The 23,532-nt window shown below is 41.3% G+C and overlaps 1 protein-coding gene across 2 annotated transcripts in view; it reads left to right on the top strand.

Moving 5' to 3' along the window:
* Nucleotides 1–23,532, top strand: part of LOC126335218 (meiosis regulator and mRNA stability factor 1) — a 219,294-nt gene that overhangs the window by 23,868 nt on the left and 171,894 nt on the right. For both annotated transcript variants that reach the window (XM_049998246.1, XM_049998245.1), the window contains 2 exons: nucleotides 108–268; nucleotides 15,015–15,135. In XM_049998246.1, the coding sequence (XP_049854203.1) occupies nucleotides 108–268; nucleotides 15,015–15,135 (282 nt within the window). The remainder of the gene's footprint in view (nucleotides 1–107; nucleotides 269–15,014; nucleotides 15,136–23,532) is intronic.

Below are 23,532 nucleotides of genomic sequence, written 5' to 3'. Positions count from 1 at the left end.
CTAATGATATGAACATTTTACCTTAATTTGTAACTGATGGTCTGTGACAAATTCCTTAGTTATGCATTATGTTTCTCAGACATGTATGTACTTGTCTGTTGCATTAGGTGAACCTGATCCATGTTGCATCTACATGTAAAAATGCAGCAGATGAGAAACTTCGGCAGTCTATTCGGCGCTTTGCTGACTTACATGGCAGTCCTGCATGTATCATTCTAATATCAGGGGATATAAATTTCGCACCAGACATAACTGATTTAAGACACAGGTAATGTTTAATTGTGTGTGTGTGTGTGTGTGTGTGTGTGTGTGTGTGTGTGTGTGTGTGTGTGTGTGAGTGAGTGAGAGAATTCTGAAAGTCCAGTGTTGCATAAAGGTAGTGTAGCTGTTAAGGCACTGAACTCCATTTGGCAGCAATTAAGTTCCCTGTCCAGTAAACCAGTTTTAAAATATTTTCTTGCACATTGAGGTGATGGCTTAATATTCTCTGTAGTTCCCCATACCACTAAAGACGAATGTCAGGATGGTTTCATTGAGGACACTGAGGACTCATAGAGGGAACATAAAGATCTGTATCTTCCTTCCTTCAAATGGTAAAGGTAACAAGTTATCCTCACTTTTCTCTATGTCTATGATTTATATATACAGAACTGGAACAACAAATGAAAATTTATGCTGAGGTTGGGATTTGAATCCAGATTTCCTGCTCACTAGGCAGACACAATATCCACTAAGCCACTGTGGCACAGTGGATATGCACAACTGCACTTACTACCCTGTTACACCTCCCTCCTCAGTCCAAATTCCCATTTGTGTCAGCCCACTTGGTGTTTCCCCCAAACTTGGAACAGCTTTGCATACACCTTCCAGCTGTATTCAGATAACACCTTTGTATCGGATGAAACAGAGGAGTCACCTGAAACCCAGGTGTAGGTGCTTGAATCAAATGGCACTGTCTGGTTCCAGACATATCTGTATGTATGGAGACTGAAGTGACGAATGGAAATTTGTACCAACACAGAGATTCGAACATGGGTCTTCTGCTCTCTACACAGAGGCGTTAACCACTACACGACACTGGCACAGTGGCTTTGCACAACTGCACAGACTGCTGTAGCATGCCTCCTGTCAGACACGGATTCTGACCTTCTATCACACACTATTGATGTAGTGCCCATGCTCATTAGCCTCACTACTCGTGGCATCTCGCCGATTCCAATAAGAGTTAAAGCTCGGTGTGCATCTGCACTGAATAGATCATTGGCTGTTGTAACCTTAATTATATATGTGGTGTCAATTCTTTGGGACCGGCTATGTTTAGATCGAGCTTTAGTATTTCCTTTTTCACATTTTCTTTTTTTCCTTTAACATTCAAACTTCTGGTGTTCCTAGCCCCGTTTGTTGGTTATTCAGTCTTTTTCCCATGGTCACCTCCCCCGTGGCAGTCCCCTCCTGGATATATATCACATGTTCGGGAACTAAAGTTTTGGCTCAGAATCTATTTTCAGGATACTAGATACCAACAATATATGAATGAAGGAGTTTGACCTAGTCAAATTAAGTCATATCCCCAAATATTCCCTAGTGGCACAACATAAGTGAAGATAGTGGACAAGCAGGGCATTTCTTTCCCTGCAGGTGAATAAAGTTCCACACCCGCAGACAAAAGGCCCAAGTGTGAGCCTAGGAAGGAAGGAAGGAATGAATGAATGTAGGTAGGAAGACTAAGGTTTAATACCTTGCCAACAATGAGGCCATTAGAAATGTGAAGATTGTCGAAGGATGAAGAACGAAATAGGTTGTATGTTTTCAAAGGAACTGTCCTCTCATTTGCCTTAAGTGATTTAGGGACCCACTGAAAACCTCAGAATGGGTGGAGATTTTAAGATGAGAAGTGCACCTCTCCTGAAGGAGTCCAATGTCTTAACCAGTGTGCCACTTTAGATGTCTTTTTGTGATCAGGTTCTGTTGTGAAATTTAGCTCACGTAATAGAGACAACAAAAATTTCCTGAAGATGTCAACTTTGACTGTTGTGCACTTACTTTGAAATTCTGGCCACTGTGATTTTCTCACCATTAACAGTGAAAGAGAATGAAACTTCCAGGAAGATTAGAGCTGTGCACTTGACTGAGACTCAAACTTGGGACTTTTGCCTTTCATGGGAAAGTGCTCTACCAAATGTTGGTTAGCATCACTTTGACTTCCCAGAAGTAGCTTTGTCTGCCTGTGATGTATTCGCAAAAATTTTCACGTGAGATGCATATAGTGCCAACCTCGCAAAGTGGTCTAAGGCATTGATAACTGCTTATAATGTGAATGAGAATGTTTTAAAGACTTCAACACAGCATAACATTTCATTCTTTCCCAGAAGTTTAGAGTGATCCTTTGTAATAAAATAATTGTGTAGTTCGAGGGATAAGTCAGTGGTAAGTGGTTACATGTGCTTTACATTTGCATGTCTCAGTATCCCGATGTGCTAGAGGAGGAAAAAAAAAAAAAAACCACCCAAGGTGGAATAACAACAATATTATGAAAACAGGTAGACTGCTGCTCACCATATGGATAAGACATTGGTTTGCAGATAGTCTCAGTATGCCTGTCTGTGACTCCATGTCGCCTCTATGCAGTGAGTAGCAGTCTTTTTCAAAATATTGTAGTACCGATAGGAGGACTGTTGGGGATGAACCTATCACTGGAACTGAGTATGGCCCCAAACACTTGCTGCTACATAAAGTAAAATCATAGCATCTGGTAACAATCATCCCTAATACAACTACATGATGAAACCGAAATTAATGCTTTGAACAGATAGAAAAAGAATCTAGATTACCTCAGCATATACCGAGGCGACAAGTCATGGGATAGTGACGCGCAGAAACCATATTTATGCTAGAGATGGGTAAACTCGTTCATCCTTGGGAACTAGTTCACTGGTGATCACTCTTTTCTGGGAACCGTTCATTTTTACTCGTTCACTGTTCATTTGTGGATGGTATATGGCTTTTACGAAAAATTTAAATATTAGTAGCATAGGTGAGTGAAGGCTGGAAGGTGCCAAGAGGTGGCACTTGCTTCCCCCCCCCCCACCCCCACCCCCACCCCACCCCCCCGGAGTACAGAGTTTTTATTCATTACAGAATTCTCACACACTTGTGGAAGTAATTTCTGTGGTTTAGCCAACTGTAGCACAGTGAAATAATATAAGGTGGCGCATGAAAAACTGGCCACGAGTACAGACTGCTCGCACATTTGCACATTTTGGTGATCGCTGCAAGAAGAATAAATGTAATAATTAGGCAGTAAAGAAATAACAAATTAGCTAATGCAAACAAGAACCTCGAATCAATAGATGATTGATGGGTGACAGTGAGCACTCTAGTACTTGGGCCACTTTTTCGTGCACCACACTATACCACAGAAATAATAATGTTAATGATGTCATATTTCTCTTTACAAAATAAGAGACCAGACACTTGATTATGGTACGCGGGCTTCACTCGGTTGTTTGTCAGTCTTCCATAACAAAGAACATGCTGTTTTACCTTAGATTGAAAAGAGATGGAAAATAGCAACTCATGTGTGTCGTGCCAACTTCCTTTGCATATGTAATAATAAAAACTTGTCTTTTTATAAGTATGTCTTCTGCTGCTTATTGAAATAATGAAGTAAGCGGATGTGCCCTTTTGTTACTTGGAAAGATGTATGTATTTCATACGACATAATTTTGTATAATTTATGTAATTATAAAATACATTTTAATTGCCGGTTGTGGACGCTGAATAGAATACGAAAAGTACCAGAAATCCAGAGTTCAAGAAAAGTTTGAAACAGATCTAGAAAGGGCGTGCGCAATGAACTATACGAACAACAACTCGATACTGAACTAACTAGGAGAAGTCGGCAGTGGAACTGCGACTATTGGCCAAGCGATGAAGATGAGGCCGGCCCAGGGAAACAGACCAAGACAGACGGGAACGGGACTGAGGCTGGAATGAGACCGAATGTTTCCCATTCCCGGGAACTATAAGTAGAAAGCCGTGACCAAAGTGAACTGTGAGAGACAGTTCCTTACAATTTGTTCATCACTCCTTCCGTTTATCTTGGTGAACCATTCCTTTGGACCCGTTACTTCGCAAATGACCCATCTCTAATTTACGCGAGTTTAAGGTGACCCACCCTTTTGTAAGAGGTCTCTTCAGAAAAATTACAAACATTTATTGATGTAAAGTATCTGCCTAAACGGTTACCATTACACCTATTCTAAATTTATACCATTTATTGGTTGTCTCCTTTTGATAATACAAAGAGAAATAAAATAAACAAAAGAATTTTTTTACATTAATTTGTATCTTCACAGCCTCTTTCACTTAGCCTGTCATCTGTGGTACTGCTATTTTTAATTATTGTTGTCACCATTCTAACAGGGCAACTGTGAAACTTGTATCATCTTTGTCGCAAATATTTGGCTGTTTCTTCTGAATATGATTGTTTCTTGAACACACAGCAGACTTTGCTTCTATACTGACATGAGAATGTTAGTGTATTTTGCTACAAAAACATAGTGTCTGTGCTCTGCTCCTCCATTGGCAGAGTAGAACCAGCAGCTGACACATCCCCTTTCATTTGCATCGTACCTCATGGCGAGCGTCGGCAACATTACTGCTTGAAACTCATAAGCACTCCACTGGCCCCTAGTCGAGACTTTGTGTCTCCTGCAGAAGTGTAGGACACTGTTGAGTATTTGGCCAATTTTAAAGTCAGTTCATTTTGAGTACAAATGGATTCAGGCAAACTGCAGCTTAAACATGGTAGATGTTAAAAAAAACCAAAGTACGTAGTGTAGCTGTTTCCTTCTATGTCTCACAAAATTGTCAATTTTTTAAGCAGCGCATTAGACTGTTGTGGTCTATACTTCATTAGTTTCTCACATATCCATCCATTGCACTAGCACCATGAGTCAAATGTCATGTGACAGATCAAATAAGATAAATACTATATCAAATGTTTTATGCGTGTCAGGAAACCTCGAGTCTATTCGAATGGATGCATTGTTTGCTAAGCTCTACCCTTTGGAACTCCAGCCAAAACTTCATTTGTAGATTGAAAGTGAAAATACTGTAAAAACATTTACCACAGCAACACAGTTTTCGAATGATGAATTTGGGGAAAAAAAACCCTCATCTTATAATTAGGTAAATATGGTATACAGATGGCGGTAGTATGGTGTACACAGGGTATAAAAGGGCAGTGCATTGGCAGAACTGTTTTTGTACTCAGGTGATTCTTGTGAAAAGGTTTGTGATGTCTTTATAGCCACATGATGGAAATTAAGACTTTGAACGCAGAATGGTAGTTGGAGCTAAACACATGGGACATTCCATTTTTCAAATCATTAGGGAATTATATATCCTAAGATCCAGAGTGTCAAGAGTGTGCTGAGAAAAGGCGAAAGCTAATGTAAAACATGAATTAGCCATCTGAAGATGAACTTTTTGGTTTGAAACCTGTAATGGCACTGTTGTTGTAAATAAATAGCATTGGAAAAAGTGGCTGGTTGCTGTAATCTTCTATGTAATAGTCAACTTACATATGAGGTTAACAAATTTCGTGCATTGTATCTCACCACCGTCAACGCAGTGATCGAAGACCTTCACTTAATGACTGAGAGCAGTGGTGTTGGTGTAGAGTTGCCAGTGCTAACAGACAAGCAATACCATATGAAATAACGACAGAAATCAATGACAGCAAACGACAGATGTGCCTTTGCTAACAGCACGATATCACCTGCAATGCCTGTCCTGGGCATGTGACTATGTAAGTTGGACCCTAGATCACTGGAAAACAGTGACCTGGTCAGGTGAGTCACAATTTCAATTGGTAAGAGCTAATGGTATGGTTAGAGCATGGTGCAAACCCCAAGAAGCCATGGACACAAGTCGTCAACAAGGCACTGTGCAAACTGGTGGTTCCATAATAGTCTGGGTTGTTTTTACATGGAAAAGGCTGGTTGTCACTGGAAATGTTTATGTTTGGACACTTGGAGACCATTTACAGCCATTCATCAACTACATGTTCTCAAACAACCATGGAATTTTTATGGATGGCTGTGCACTATGTCGCCAGGCCACAGTTGTTCACGGCTTGTTTGAAGACCAGAGGCAGCATGGCTCAGTATTTTTGCATGGGATTTTCAGAGACTTGTTGAGTTCATGTTACGTCAAGTTGATCCACTACGGTGGACAAAAGGTGGTCCAACAGGATATTAGAAAGTATCCCACGACTTTTGTCACCTCGGTATATTTGACTGTTTTTTGTCATGTCATTGAATATAAATATTTTCACTCTGAACATTTCTATGATTAAATTTTCGAGGATGATTTTTGGCAAACATAATAAAGATTCAATAAATTCAATTCAGTAAATCATCCATTTGCTTTGGCTTCATGTAAAAAGGTATTATAGAATTGTTAGTATACTTAATTACTTTATCCATTTTGAAAGAAACATCAGAAACTGCTTCATGTCTCTAAATACTTTTGAATTTTATAAAACTCAAAATATGTTAATAGATGCATAATGACGTAATGTATTCTGTCTGCTTCTGACAGTAATGTGTAATAATCTTACAAAGTGTGGTTGGTCACTTATTATACAACTTCTACTTTGATTAATCTACTCATAGTTTGCAGAGGTGAAATGGGGTCCCATAGAATGGGTTGTTTCTGTCACTGGGTGCTGGATCATAATTTTGTTATCTTCTATTCAGAACATTAGTAACCTTAAAATACACATCTGGTAATATACAAAAAAACTGAGTGTTCATTTTACAAAGTCACTTGCTGTTATGTAAGTTTCTCATCTAACACATTTAAATCAGTATGAAAACTGCCAGTCCTGAGTATTGCATATAGAAAAGTGATATGGCATTATTGGTTGTGAGACGCATCCCAGCCTGGTACCTTTAGCTGCTAATTGGAGGTGGTTTCTTCCCATGCGTGCAATGACCTCTTTCCTCATAGTGTGTTAAGTGTATTTTTGAGTTTTACTGACACTAATGAATGTAGGTATGGTGCGACATGACATTTGTATAGATTACAAAAATATTCTCTCTCTCTCTCTCTCTCTCTCTCTCTCTCTCTCTCTCTCTCTCTCTCTCTCTCTCTTTCTCCCCCCCCCCCCCCCCCCCCCCCATAGCACCAAGATGGTGGAAACAGAGATGGGGTAAAATTTCTAGTGCTGCTAGTAGTAAATGTCAACTCTTCAGACAAGAGGGGGGCCAGGGAGAGGGGGCGAGGGGGGGGGGGGAGAGAGAGAGAGAGAGAGAGAGAGAGAGAGAGAGAGAGAGAGAGAGAGAGAGTCCGTTTCTTTTTATAAAGTACGGACAAGAGAACTCATTTTTAAAGCATCTTGAGCTTTTAAAATAGCCTTTCCCACTATATACTATAGTCCAATTAAAATTACTTGATGGTTGACATGTAGCTTGCCACTACAGTGTTGCCACATTGGCTGCTGGCTGCTGCTCAGTTGTAGGTGGCTCACAAACATGGCAAGTCGCTTAACAAATGTTAATGTAAAACGTGGAGCAAGGTTGGAAGCAGTGTCCATGAGGTATGGCAGAAATGTGAGATGCTCTGTTAATAGATAATTTTAAATGATCAGTGACTGAACAGTGGCAGGCAAAGTGTTTTATGGTCTTGAATTTAAACTCGTCCTAACCTAACCACAACCTCATGATGATGTGCACTGTATATGAGAAAACTACAGTCAACAATCTAAGGCAGAATTAAAATCCGAATCCCTTTGTTCATGGAGGTTAAAGATAACAACTACAAGCAAACTCGAGACTGAAAAATTTCAGTTTCAGTGCTAAAAGCAAACTGTAATTTCTTGCGATCAATGGTTACCTCAAAGTACCCTCTCACTGGCTGCATGAGCTGCCACATTACCAACTGATGAGGAGTCTTGTTGGCACTTGATTGCAGATTATAGGCGACACTGGCAGATTCCAAATGGAAAAAGAATGATAGGAAGAAAAATAAGAACAAATGAAACAGTCAGTACAACAATTGGAATGATGCTAAAAAGTATTAGAAATAAAAAATACATTTAAACCAGTGAATTGAATAAAAATAATAAAGACTTAGATTTAGAAATAAACAGACAGCTAATACATTTGATGAGATTCGAACCATGACCTTCTATGTACCAGGTTTGAATGCTAACCACTGCACTATGTTACTATTCTACTGTAGATTGTAGTTTTTGACTGATACCCAGTTGCAAAGATGAATTGTAGCGTTCAGAACTTAAATTTCACGGAATTTTGTGCAGAGCTTATCAAACTTAAGGTGATCTCTGTGATTATAATAACTGTAATGTGATGCTAAATCGTGTCTTGTGCGGAAGAATCCAGTAGTGTATCATGTGTGATGAAATACGAAAACAAAATAAAAGGGCCAAACCCAAGACTCAGGATCCAAACACACAAAGAAAGAAAGTGGGACAAGAAATTTTAAGTGAAATGACCAATTTTTGTGACAGTTTAACAATAGGTAATGGTTAGGATATGATGTTGAAGGCTCTGATTGGAGGAAACCAACACCAACTTGTGAACTATCAGCTATAAAGTTATTTTAATCACTGTAGTGAGCCACCTCAGCTTCACACAGGCGGCACTAAATATTTACAGCCGGATGACTTGTTTATAATATGTATGACACACACAAACTTTCCTTGTGAATCAGTCTGTCTATTAGCAAAAGCTGTATCAAAATCCCTGCAGTAGCTCCTTAGATTAGCTGTAACATGTAGACAGGAAAATGCTGTGGGGGAATTTTATAATAAGTAGAGCGTAGTTACTTTTAGGAAAGTTCAAATCACCATGTATGCCCTCATTATTGAAAGATGGTGATTTCTTTAGTTTGATGGGATACTGTGAATGATTTCTGAAATTAATTTTAATCAGTCAGTGCCCTAATCTCAATAGTGTTTTTTTTGTACAAGTATGCTTTCCATTTCTTTTAAATAATATTGCTGGCTATGATGCAGAAGATAGATTGCATAGCAACATTATTTTGTCCACATGAAATAGTCTTTTATTTTAGCTGTTAATAATTAGTATGGTGTACAGAAACAACCTTTTTGAGTGACACACTTGTGTAAAAGCATCGTAGATAAGATATGAAATTGTAGATGAAAAATTGAAATGAAAATGGGCGCCGAGCAGTCTAAGGCGCTGCAGTCATGGGCTGTGCGACTGGTCCCGGCAGAGGTTTGAGTCCTCCCTCAGGCATGGGTGTGTGTGAGTTAATTTAGGTTAAGTAATGTGTAAGCTTAGGGACTGATGACCTTAGCAGTTAAGTCCCATAAGATTTCACACACATTTGAACTTTTTTTTTTTTTTTTTTTGAAAATGGGCACGACAGCTAACAGAAAAATCACTTAATACAAATTACCATTCTTTTGGAATAGTATGTAATCTTACGCTGCCCATCCAAAAAGTTGAGTGTGATTTTCATTCCTGACGCACAAGCAATGTCAACACAGTAATTAGTGGCAATTTAAAGTAACAACTGTAAACAAAAAATGAGTATTTGACCAGTTAGTTGGGAGCTTGCAGTGCTGAGCAGTGGGTGTTTGACTACAATGGAGCAGAACTCTAAATCAAGTGTTAGACATTCTCCAGAATGTTTTAAATGCGAGAAAATTGTGTGCAAAGGTGGCCCTCCACAGAAGAAAACAAATTATGTATGGACAGCTGCTGTGACTTAATTGAAGTGGAGAATGCAGACAATTCTTTTCTGGACCAAATCATTGGTCAGAAATTCACACAAAGGGTCAAAACTTTGATGACAAGATATAAAAGCGATTGTGATGTAAGCTACAAAAAAATCCAAAAGAAGGATTTTTCTGACAGTTTCAGATGGTTGTATGAACATTTTGTGTGTGTGTGTGTGTGTGTGTGTGTGTGTGTGTGTGTGTGTGTGTGTGTGTGTCATTCAATTGGAGGTAGGATGAAACATTAAAACAAACATCAAACTTTTTTTTATATAGTCTCAAAAATTTCTGGACTGAAAGGGTACTCTGCTAAACAGGGACATATATGTTGCATGCTTTTGCGAAACGAGATCATGAGTATTTTTTAATCTAGAGCAGTCTTGTAAAACAACACTTTGTTTCAACCCCTCACTCTCACTAATAATCCTGTATGCCATATTTGTAATTAGTGAAGTGTCTGCCTAAATTATTATTTGTTATTATGCACTTCGTAATGTTTTGTATCTCCTGTAATTTAGTTATCTAATTTCCTCCTAACTTTCCTCTGTATTTCACAATACTCTTAATTTTTATAGTGCACAGTTTTTTACTATGTAATGAAACCTCACAGATTTGGACTCATTGTTCATATTATTGAAAGTCTGAGCTATATAAATGTTTTCTCAGTTATCTGGAGCTATAATTAGGAAAATAACATACAGTGTATGTAGTGATGAAATAAAAACAAGATGGGAAGTTAGAGTAAAGAAAACAACTCACTGAATGATAGTCAATGGCAACGTATCAGAGCTGAAACTTTGCTAGCCTTAATTCGGGTGTATTTGTCCCCCCCCCCCCCCCCCCCAACCTCCTCTCTCTCTCTCTCTCTCTCTCTCTCTCTCTCTCTCTCTCTCTCTCTCTGTATTACTACATTGTGCCACCTGATTACACTTTGCTAGAGCTGCAGTTCTGTCACTTCTTGTGTGGATGGAGGAGAAAGGTGGGGGCAAGGGTTTAGGGACGGGTGGCTGACAGCTGGGAGGAGGCAACAGTTGCACAGAATAGGAATGTGGGGGGGGGGGGGGGAGAGAGAGAGAGAGAGAGAGAGAGAGAGAGAGAGAGAGGCAGTAGGTACACGGAACAGGAATGCGACAAGGGCATCAGCACTGGTGAGTCTGTGCAGCCCACAATAACAATGACAAGTAGGAGTGGATCGGTTGGGGCTAACAGAATGCAGGAAAAGGAAACTGCGGAGAAGAGGGAGCGGGTACAGTGAGAGTTAAGGCCCTAGGGCAGAGTGGAGGTGAGTGTAGGGCAGGGGCTTGCAGAGATGGGGGCAAGATTTCAATGTGTCTTGCCACTGGGTTGTCAGCTCTATATTTGGGAGGACCACTGGTTTTTTGGTCATGCCCACATAAAATTCTATGCAGAAATTGCAGCAGAGCTGGTATATATGATAGCTTTCGCATATGGTCCTGCCTGTTATAGGATAGGATAAGCCAGTGACAGAACTTGTGTGGGATTTGCGGAATGAGGGTATTGAGCAGCTCTTGTGCCTGGGCCTTTTTCAGGGGTATGAACCATGGGGCAAGGGATTGGGAGACAGTGTGACGTAAGTATGGAGCAGCACATTGTCTAGATTGTGGGGCTGACTGAATAGCACTTTGTGATGGGTGGGAATTATTGTGGGTAGGATGTTCCTCATCTTTGAGCAGGAAGCTGGTGAAGGATGATACTGGGAGATAAGGGGGTGCTCCTTTGCAGTTAGTTTTTGGGGTTGTGCGAGGATTAGGGGTGAGGGTATGGTGTGGGAAATATATCTGCAGGTTGGTTTTGAGAACAGTGCTTGCCTGGAGATTTAATAAGACTTTCAGCATACTGGGAAAGTGGATTCTCCTTACTGCAGATGTGCAATTCAGGGGTGGCCAGACTGTATGAGAGTGATGTTTTCAGTGGGGAATGAAACAGCTATCAAAATGCAGATACTGTTGGTTACAGTCTTGGCATGGACAGAGGTGTGGATCGAAAATTGCCATATTGGCCTGAGGAGGAACAGGTTAAGTGGATTGGAGAGAAGGTGTTGAGGCTGTGGAGGAATGAGGATAGGGTGATGTGGCTCTGGGTCCAGATCAGGAAGGTATCATCAATGAACCTGAACCAAGCAAGGGGTTTGGGGTTTTAGAGGCTATGTAGGCTTCCTCCCAGTGGCCTATAAAGAGTTTGTTATAGGAGGGTGCTGTTCTGCAGATTTGTTTTTCTTTTCCTGAAAGGTGAAGTAGCTACACGTGGGGATGCAATTTGTTAACTGTACAATAAGGTGGAGAGTTTGAAGTCACAATGATATAGGATGAAGAGGTATAGTTTGATGGTGATAAGTCCATGTACGTGGGCATTTTGGTATGTAGGGAGGTGGTCTTAAGTGATGACTAATGATCCATGTGGTGATCCGGTGGAGTATGGTAGTCTGTGAAACAAGTGGCTCATATCTTTAATACGGGAGTTAGGCTACAGGTAATTGGTTAGGTTCTTTCCATGGGAGCACAGTAACAAATTACAGTGGGGCATTCAGGGAAGTTGGGTTTATACACATATCCAAAAAAAAGTTTTGCATCACCTCAGTTCTGAGAGTTGCAGAAGCTGCACAGAAAATTTGAATAGAGATCAACATAAACATTTCCATCCTTTCTATTGCTCATGAAAACCACACATTGCATCTTGTACCACCATACAGTGATACCTTCAGAGGTGGTGGTTCAGATTTCTGTACACACTGGTACCTCTAATGCCTAGTAGCACAGATTCTTGCATTGATACTTGCCTATATTCATCCTGGCATACTGTCCACAAGTTCATCAAGGCACTGTTGGCCCAGATTGTCCAACTCCTCAACAGCGATTCGGCGTAGATCCTTCAGTCGTTGGTGGGTCATGTCGTCCATAAATGGTCCTTTTCAATCTATCCCAGCCATGTTCGATAGGGTTTATGCCTGGAGAACATGCTGGCTACTCTAGTTGAGCGATGTCGTTATCCTGAAGGAAGTCATTCACAAGATGTGCACAAAGTGGGCACGAATTGTTCATGAAGACGAATGCCTCACCAATACACTGCCGATATGGTTGCACTATCCGTCGGAGGATGGCATTCATGTATCGTACAGTTATTACGGTGGCTTCCATGACCACCAGCAGTTTACGTTGGCCCCACATAATGCCACCTCAAAATGTCAGGGAACCTCCACCTTGCTGCACTCACTGGACAGTGTGTCTTAGGCGTTCAGCCCGACCTGGTTGCCTTCAAGCACAACTCTGGCAATTGTCTGGTTGAAGGCATATGTGGCACTCATCAGTGAAGAGAACGTGATGCCAATCGTGAACGGTCCATTCAGCATGTTGTTGGGCCCATTTGTACTGCGCTGCATGGTGTCATGGTTGCAAAGATGGATCTCGCCATGGACGTAGGGAGTGAAGTTGCGCATTATGCAGCCTATTGCGCACAGTTTGAGTCATAACACAATGTCCTGTGGTTGCACAAAAAGCATTATCCAACATGGTGGTGTTACTGTTAGGGTTCATCTGAGCCATGATCCATATGTTGTGGTCATCCACTGCAGTAATAGCCCTTGGGCGGCCTCTGTGAGGCATGTCATCGAAAGTTCCTGTCTCTCTGTATCTCCTCCATGTCCGAACAACATCATGACATCAGACAGTTATTCATGATGCAATATCCTATTGTAATCAAAGAAAACAGTGAGATGAACCTTCACATGTGATGGAACTTGTAGAATTTTTTTCGGTCTTGGCTGTTCAGTTGGTTTCCATTGGGATGATCGGGCCTTCGTTTCCATGCCACACCCATGTACCCATGTTTCGTCTCTTGTTATAACCATCGTCAGAAGTTCTGGTTTGTTGTTGACCTCAGTCAGCAATTCCTGATTAGCAGTTCCTGAGTGATGTTGATGCGACATTTTTTGGTCGAAATTCAACACTTTTGGTACAAATTTTGATCCTAAATGTTCCATGCCCGAAACACCCAAAAAAATTGCTTGGCGTGAGTCAAAGGATATGCCGACATTATCAGCCACCTGTGTGATGTTAATTTGGCAGTATTGCAGAACCCCCCCTCCCCTCCCCGCATTATCATCAGTAATTGATGTGCTAGGATGTCCAGGGCAGTCATTTTTGTGTCCTTGATCCACTCTGAAACATTTGTACCACTCTTAAACTCTTGTCTTAATCGTAGTAGTTTCACCAAAAGCCAAGGTCAACATTTAAAGTGTGGTGTTGCACTTTATTCCGTTTTTCAAGCAGAGTGTAATGCAGGTTATTTGATCAATCTTCTTCATAACTAAAAATTTCCCCAGCGCATGAAAACATGTACAATGTTTTGATTATCAGCAATAAACTAAATGCCCAAAACACCTGAAAATGCAAACATACTCATGAATATGCGTACCAAAAAGAATAAAAATAGTTTTTAAAACTGTTGTATAAAACCTGCAAAATTACAGTATTCCTGTTGCTTTTTGATCACACCTCCTACTTCGTCAAATGATTAAACATCTGTTTCTACACATCCTTTTGTGTTAGAGATATTTTCTGATTATGAAATCTAAACAGTCCTACAGTACTATCCTTGAAACCAGTTTTGCGTAATTTGCGTGCAAGTCTTTGTTGCAGTCTACAATTTGACTCTTCTTAACAGGAGTTGACAGTGTGGCGCCATCAGTGGTGGTCAGTTTTGGGTCTAGTGTGTGGTTTTGGTTTGTGGATGTTTCATCTGGCTGAAGTTGTATTGCCATTTTTCTTAATGTCATAAAAAGTCATTATTACCAAACTCTGTCATGCAACACTTTTGCCAGAAATACTGGCATAGATTTTATCAAGTACTTGTAAACTTACTGATTTATATTTACCCCTAACTCTCATAGTACCAAAATTGTAATTAGTCACAGAGATATAATTTAACACCTCATCATGGTGGCTTCTGTAAGTGAACTAAGCAGGATGTGAGTTTGATGTATGCTGAAGGGGAATGGAGAAGGGAGCAGTTGACTTCAAAATTTTGCAATAAATTAGCTGGGCACAAATGATGTTCACCATAGCAAGGCAGTGTTTCACTTAATTCCAAGTTATCATGGAATATTATTGAAGTCCAAGTTGGTGAGGGTTTATTTAACTTGTGTTTAGTCTTTTAGGTGTCTTAAGTCTTTACAAACATTTTTAGGTTATTTCCTAAACATGTTATTGATTAATTACAGGAAAAAAATCCATGTAATCCTACTACACAGAAGGAACACATCAGAAGCTTTGATCCTGTCTGCTAATGAAAATTACAGCTTTTCTGCACTTGCTGAAGAATTGCCACTGCGGGCAATAAAGGTACTAACATGTTTATATTGAATTACTGTGGTCACAGAATTTCTAATTTCTTCATTGTAAGATATTAAGAGTTTAAGTTTAAATTTGTCAGTTTCAGTATTTATAAATATGTAAGTAGTGGGTGCTTCTACAGATAGTTGCTAAATGAAACCTAAAACATTTGCAGTCTTTTCTTTATACTCACACAGTCTCTTGTTTACTCCTTTCATAAAGAAGCAGAGGGGGATTGGTTGGCCATAGCTTGATGGATGGACCAGGTAATGAACAGTGGCGTAGCGTGAGGGGAGACTTTGAGACTTAGTCTACCCTGTATTCGTGCTTAAAACAGATTCAATAATTCATAACAAAAATATAAACAACTTTCTGCTAAGAGCACTAAATGTGCGAAGACATCAGTTTTGTAGCGCGCGCCCTGAGTATTGGTGTATCTGCCTGCTTGAGACTCGACTGCTCTCAATCACTGCCTCCCTTCCATTACCTGGCTGTGTGTGCCTGAGCGTTAGTGGCTTTCTCGGCTCCCCTCCACTTCCCCTTCCACAAAGGCCAGTGCTCTGCGCTTGCTAGGAGGTATCGAGACTAGTCTCTGCCGCTGCTATGCTGGCTTTTAACACGGAAGTGAAGTCGCGCGGTTTGTGTTCATAGTTATTCTTGTGTGATTTTAGTGCATATTTTCGCTGTCACCAACATGAGTGAACCAGCAACTGAACACCTTACAGAATTTTTATTAAAAATTCCTTTTTCTACATTAATGTACGAAAAAAAGTGCGAATTTAATGACAAATGACCTACTCCTATACTCAGTGTAGTTTTAAGTGAAGCGAAACAGAAACGCACATCTCAGACAGCCTAGTACGAAAAGTATGCTTGGCTGACTGGGAATGCAGTTAATAACAGATTATATTGTTATATATGTCTTCTGTTTGATGGTGAAAAGGATTAATGCAGTGAGGGCATTTGTACAATAAAGAACTTTTGACAGGAAAGCACAGAAGCATCAGATATCAAAACATCACCTGCAGAACAAAGAATCATTTCAGTTATTGGGCAAACGTAGAATTGAGCACGCCCTTTCTGAAGCTGCTTGTCTGACAGCAATAAAATACAACAAACAAGATGCATCCAGCAGGAGAGTATTGGCTCGTCTTATTCAGGCAATTGTATTTCTTTGTAAACAAGAACTAGCCTTTTGCGGCCGTCGAGAAGACGAATCCTCCAGCAAGAAAAGTAACTATCTGGTTTTTTGGATTTACTAGCTCAAGGAGAGCAGTAAACTCGAGACCATCTGTCATCATCTTCAGCCTTTAAAGGAGCTTCTCCAGATATACAGGATGATGTAATAGAAGTGATAACTTTCACAGTTAATCAGAAAATAAAACCTGAAATTCAGAACTGGAATTTCATATCGATTTAGGCTGATAAAACATTAGACGTGTAATGCAGGAGTTAAATGAGTAAAATATTCAGGTACTTTGTAGACTTGGCGAAAGCTTTTGACAATGTTGACTGGAATACTCTTTCAAATTCTAAAGGTGGCAGGGGTAAAATACAGGGAGGGAAAGGCTATTTACAATTTGTACAGAAACCAGATGGCAGTCATAAGAGTCGAGGGGCATGAAAGGGAAGCAGTGGTTGGGAAAGGAGTGAGACAAGGTTGTAGCCTCTCCCCGATGTTATTCAATCTGTATATTGAGCAAGCAGTAAAGGAAACAAAAGAAAAATTCGGAGTAGGTATTAAAATCCACAGAGAAGAAATAAAAACTTAGAGGTTTACCGATGACATTTTAATTCTGTCAGAGACAGCAAAGGACTTGGAAGAGTAGTTGAAGAGAATGGACAGTGTTTTGAAAGGAGGATATAAGATGAGCATCAACAAAAGCAAAATGAGGATAATGGAATGTAGTCTAATTAAATCGGGTGATGCTGAGGGAATTATATTAGGAATGAGATACTTAAAATAGTAAAGGAGTTTTGCTATTTGGGGAGCAAAATAACTGATGATGGTCGAAGTAGAGAGGATATAAAATGTAGACTGGCAATGGCAAGGTAAGCGTTTCTGAAGAGAAATTTGGTTACATTGAGTATAGATTTAAGTGTCAGGAAGTCGTTTCTGTAAGTATTTGTATGGAGTGTAGCCATGTATGGAAGTGAAATTTGGACGATAAATAATTTAGACAAGAAGCTAATAGAAGCTTTCGGAATATGGAGCTATAGAATAATGCTGAAGATTAGATGGGTAGATCACATAACTAATGAAGGGGTATTGAATAGAATCAGGGAGAAGAGAAATTAGTGGCACACCTTGACCAGAAGAAGGGATCGGTTGGTAGGACATGTTCTGAGTAATCAAGGGATCACCAGTTTGGTACTGGAGGGCAGCATGGAGGGTAAAAATCATAGAGGGAGACCAAAAGATGAATACACTAAGCAGATTCAGAAGGATGTAGGTTGCAGTAGGTACTGGGAGATGAAGCAGCTTGCACAGGACAGAGTAGCATGGAGAGCTGCATCAAACCAGTCTCAGGACTGAAGACCACAACAACAACACTGTATTGCAGACAAAATTGAGGGAGATTCGCTGGATTTTATGTTTCTGGAGATAAAACTGCTGAAGGTGTGTCAAACATTATTCTTGCAGTATTGAAAGAATGGAATGTGGAAGGAAAAGTAGTTAGTCAAACATAAGATGTCGCCTCACTAATGACGGGCAGAGAAAGAGGACTGCAACAGTTGGTGAAGCAGTTCTGTTCCTATGCGCTGCTTATTCACTGTTATGCACACCAACTGAATTTGGTAGTTACACGCCTCCAAAATCATACGACAAGTACTCATGTTTGTAAGTGGTCTTACTGCATTCCATTCGTTTTTCAGCAAATCATCAAAACGAAATGTATTGCTGACTGAGAAAGGATTTAAGCTGCCACCTGCAAGCAACATTCGCTGGAACTTTCGTTCCAGGGCAGTTTCAAGACCATCTAGTCATTTCTTAGAGCTATATAGTGTTTTTAATTATATATTTGATGATACAGACTCTCAGTGGGACCGAGAATCTTTGAGCTGTGCCTTGGGAATGAAACGACGGATGAATGATCGTAAGTTTGTCTACTTGTTTTGCTTCTACCGAGGTTGCTTGATATATGTTGATCATCTCTTTAATGTTCTTCAGTCAAAATCTGTCAGTATAACTGCTTGCCACGATGAAATAAGAACTGTTCTGAGAAACTAGTGACAATTAAGAACGGAAACATGCATTGATGAATGCATTAAATGCAGCTTGTGTTTGAATGGCAACTTATCATTCTGTGACAGTCAAGACATATCTCAGGGCACTAACTTAAGACATACTGGATTTGCAAATTGTTCAGATGGAAAGAAGGTTTTCCCAAATTTAGTTTGTTGAACTCCTGAACGAAAAGTGTTTCCTGAAATATCAAAGAGAATTCCAAAAATTGAAACTGCTTCAATTCTTAGAACAGTATTCTTTTTTCAAACAAGAACAACTTAAAAATGAACTGTGTAACATAAATGCTGATGAGAAAATACTTATCTCCAAGAATCCTCTTAAAGTACATTGCCATCAATGATTTAGACTTCGTTTATGTATGAAGAAACTTCGAAGTTTCTGCGTTTGATTTTGACCCTACCCGCAACTATAACAAGCAGTGAACGAAGCATGAGTGCTCTTAAAAGAGTGAAGAATTATTCATTACTCCACGAGAAGTTGAAAATGCACATACAGTGAAGAATTATTTAAGGAATTCAATGCCCAACATCCGGCTGTCGTTTTTGAGCTCGTTAGCCACAGATCCAGTGATCAGATCTTTGTAGACCGAGTTATAGACGTATTCGTGGAAAGAAAAGACAGGTGTTTTGCACTTTTGTACAAGAAAATATAAGTGCTTCGTCTCTTGCTGCTGGGGTTCTAAAAAATTTTCATCGTTTCTTGAACAAGTTAGTTATTGAAACTTCCTGGCAGATTAAAACTGTGTGCCGGACTGAGACTCAAACTCAGGTTCTTTGCCTTTCGAGGGCAAGTGCTCTTCCGACTGATCTACCCAAGCACGACTCATGCCCTGTCCTCACAGCTAGAGTCTCAGTCCAGCACACAGTTTTAATCTGCCATGAAGTTTCATATCAGCGCACACTCCACTGTAGAGTGAAAATTTCATTCTAGAAGTTAGTTATTATTTATTATTATTTTTGGTGGTGGTGGTGGTGGTAGTGGTGGTAGTAGTAGTAGTAGTAGTAGTAGTAGTAGTAGTAGTAGTAGTAGTAGTAGTAGTAGTAGTAGCTGTTGTTTTTTATTTGATGCATTTTGTTTCATTTGTTTCAATTATTGTTTATTGTATTATTTTTGTCTCCCTATAATAACTGCAGAGTCTCCCCAACCTTTACAACCACGCTACGCCACTGGTAATGAATGAAGATGTAGAAAATAGTGTTCAAGAGATGTGTGCTTTGACACACAGGTTGATAGGGCACATCCTGAGGTATCAAGAGATGGCTAATTTGGTAGTGGATAAAAATATAGAAGAGAAAATTGTACAGGAACACAAAGGCTTGAATACAATATATAGGCTCAAATGGACGTGGGTTGCAGTAGTTGTGTAGTGATGGAGACTTGAATTAAATAGATGGGTGTGGAGAGCTGAATAAAACAAGTCTTTGAATGAAGAAAGTGGCTACATGTTTCAAATTGTAGTAGGTGTCTTACAACTGATCTTGAGAAACTGAAATTAGAGCACTGCTGATACACGAAGCAGGTTAAGAGACAATTCCTGGTTCTTAAACTGTTTTCTCCTATCATACCTGGCTGGAGTTGACACAGTGCTCCCCAAAGTACTGTCTTGGATTTTGTAGCTCGTACTCTCTAACATCTCCCTCTTCATCCTTGCGTGCCCTTGTCCTAAAAAAGGCAGGCTCTTATCTTATGATCTTCAGTTGCCTGCTCCATCTTCCCAACCTATCCCTTTTTTCTAATTGATGAAGGAACAGTTATAAAAGTTTGTAAGTAGGATTTCAAACAATGGAAAATTTGGGACAGAATGAGCAATATTATGAAAAGGATACATGCTACTCACTGTAAAGCAGAGATGCTTCATTGCGGGCTCTCACAACAAAAAGACTGTCAGCAATGAGAGACTGTAATCATGTGTTCGTGAGTTGTGTTTGTGAGTGTGTTTGTATGTATATTGCCTATTTCCGCTGTAGGCCTTGTTGGCCGTAAGCTCACTTTCTGTGCCAATCTGTGACTGGTGAGTAGCAAGTAACCTTTCCATAATATTGTGAGCAGGATTACCCTGGATATGTTGTCTGTTTGAAAGGGTGTGCCTGTTCAGGTTTTTGAGAATTCGTGTGATTGCCTTATGTGAGTCAAACTAACTTCTGATTATTTATATTGCTCTTCTTTGTATATGTTCAGTGTCCTGTGTTAGTCTTTTAGCTGTGAGTTCCACACTGAAGCAGTATTCTAATATAAAAGATGCAAATGATTTTTCACAAGTCTCCTTTGCAAACTGACTGCATTTTCCTAGTATCCTATCGATGAACCAGTCTCCCACAAGCTTTACTTATGATTGAGCCTATTTCGTAATATCATTTCATATCCCCCAACAAATTGTTACATATGAGTATTTGCAAGAGTTACTGATTCCAGTTAGCACTAATCGATGCCGGACTTGGCACTAATCGATGCCGGACTTGGCACTAATCGATGCCGGACTTGGCACTAATCGATGCCGGACTTGGCACTAATCGATGCCGGACTTGGCACTAATCGATGCCGGACTTGGCACTAATCGATGCCGGACTTGGCACTAATCGATGCCGGACTTGGCACTAATCGATGCCGGACTTGGCACTAATCGATGCCGGACTTGGCACTAATCGATGCCGGACTTGGCACTAATCGATGCCGGACTTGGCACTAATCGATGCCGGACTTGGCACTAATCGATGCCGGACTTGGCACTAATCGATGCCGGACTTGGCACTAATCGATGCCGGACTTGGCACTAATCGATGCCGGACTTGGCACTAATCGATGCCGGACTTGGCACTAATCGATGCCGGACTTGGCACTAATCGATGCCGGACTTGGCACTAATCGATGCCGGACTTGGCACTAATCGATGCCGGACTTGGCACTAATCGATGCCGGACTTGGCACTAATCGATGCCGGACTTGGCACTAATCGATGCCGGACTTGGCACTAATCGATGCCGGACTTGGCACTAATCGATGCCGGACTTGGCACTAATCGATGCCGGACTTGGCACTAATCGATGCCGGACTTGGCACTAATCGATGCCGGACTTGGCACTAATCGATGCCGGACTTGGCACTAATCGATGCCGGACTTGGCACTAATCGATGCCGGACTTGGCACTAATCGATGCCGGACTTGGCACTAATCGATGCCGGACTTGGCACTAATCGATGCCGGACTTGGCACTAATCGATGCCGGACTTGGCACTAATCGATGCCGGACTTGGCACTAATCGATGCCGGACTTGGCACTAATCGATGCCGGACTTGGCACTAATCGATGCCGGACTTGGCACTAATCGATGCCGGACTTGGCACTAATCGATGCCGGACTTGGCACTAATCGATGCCGGACTTGGCACTAATCGATGCCGGACTTGGCACTAATCGATGCCGGACTTGGCACTAATCGATGCCGGACTTGGCACTAATCGATGCCGGACTTGGCACTAATCGATGCCGGACTTGGCACTAATCGATGCCGGACTTGGCACTAATCGATGCCGGACTTGGCACTAATCGATGCCGGACTTGGCACTAATCGATGCCGGACTTGGCACTAATCGATGCCGGACTTGGCACTAATCGATGCCGGACTTGGCACTAATCGATGCCGGACTTGGCACTAATCGATGCCGGACTTGGCACTAATCGATGCCGGACTTGGCACTAATCGATGCCGGACTTGGCACTAATCGATGCCGGACTTGGCACTAATCGATGCCGGACTTGGCACTAATCGATGCCGGACTTGGCACTAATCGATGCCGGACTTGGCACTAATCGATGCCGGACTTGGCACTAATCGATGCCGGACTTGGCACTAATCGATGCCGGACTTGGCACTAATCGATGCCGGACTTGGCACTAATCGATGCCGGACTTGGCACTAATCGATGCCGGACTTGGCACTAATCGATGCCGGACTTGGCACTAATCGATGCCGGACTTGGCACTAATCGATGCCGGACTTGGCACTAATCGATGCCGGACTTGGCACTAATCGATGCCGGACTTGGCACTAATCGATGCCGGACTTGGCACTAATCGATGCCGGACTTGGCACTAATCGATGCCGGACTTGGCACTAATCGATGCCGGACTTGGCACTAATCGATGCCGGACTTGGCACTAATCGATGCCGGACTTGGCACTAATCGATGCCGGACTTGGCACTAATCGATGCCGGACTTGGCACTAATCGATGCCGGACTTGGCACTAATCGATGCCGGACTTGGCACTAATCGATGCCGGACTTGGCACTAATCGATGCCGGACTTGGCACTAATCGATGCCGGACTTGGCACTAATCGATGCCGGACTTGGCACTAATCGATGCCGGACTTGGCACTAATCGATGCCGGACTTGGCACTAATCGATGCCGGACTTGGCACTAATCGATGCCGGACTTGGCACTAATCGATGCCGGACTTGGCACTAATCGATGCCGGACTTGGCGGATACTACTATTCTGAGTATTGTGAAGTACCCAATTGTACATATTTGTACATTTGAAGTAAGTTGCCAGTCTTTGTACCACATATCTTACCAAGATTTGCCTAGATATTGGTGCAACTCTTTTTCAGATGGTATTTAGTTATAGATAGCTGCAGCCTCTACAGAAGCTGTGAAGTATATTATAATACTAGCCCTTCTCCTGTGGCTGTGCGTGGGTATGTATTGGACACACACAATGCACACATCACCTCCACACTCCCCCCTCTCTCTGACCATCTCAAACTTCCACTTCTCTCTGTCAATATCTTCTCACCCCTCTGTCAGTCTCCTCACCACCCACCCTCCCCCTCCTGTCCTCATCACCACCCAAAGTCTCCCCATTGCCAATCTCCTCATGCCCCCCCCCCCCCCCTTGACTTCCCGCCTCCTCATTGATCCCCATAGTCTGCTTGTCTCCTCATTGCCCTCCATTTTAAATTTCCTATATCTACGTCCATCCGCACATTTATCCTGTGCAAAACAGGTTAATAAAGCAGGCCAATACTAATGCCACAGCACAGTTTTTGTGAGGGCAGTCTGTAAAGTAGGGTGAAAAAATCTTGTATTTACACATCTCTGTTCCTCTTTAGGGCAGGCATTCAATCACTTGTACTAGTGTGAGTGAGTCTGCT

The sequence above is a fragment of the Schistocerca gregaria genome, chromosome 2, assembly GCF_023897955.1.
Source record: "Schistocerca gregaria isolate iqSchGreg1 chromosome 2, iqSchGreg1.2, whole genome shotgun sequence".
Taxonomy (NCBI): domain Eukaryota; kingdom Metazoa; phylum Arthropoda; class Insecta; order Orthoptera; family Acrididae; genus Schistocerca; species Schistocerca gregaria.
Note: the sequence above shows the minus strand (reverse complement) of the source record. Positions and strands in the feature narration are given on the sequence as shown.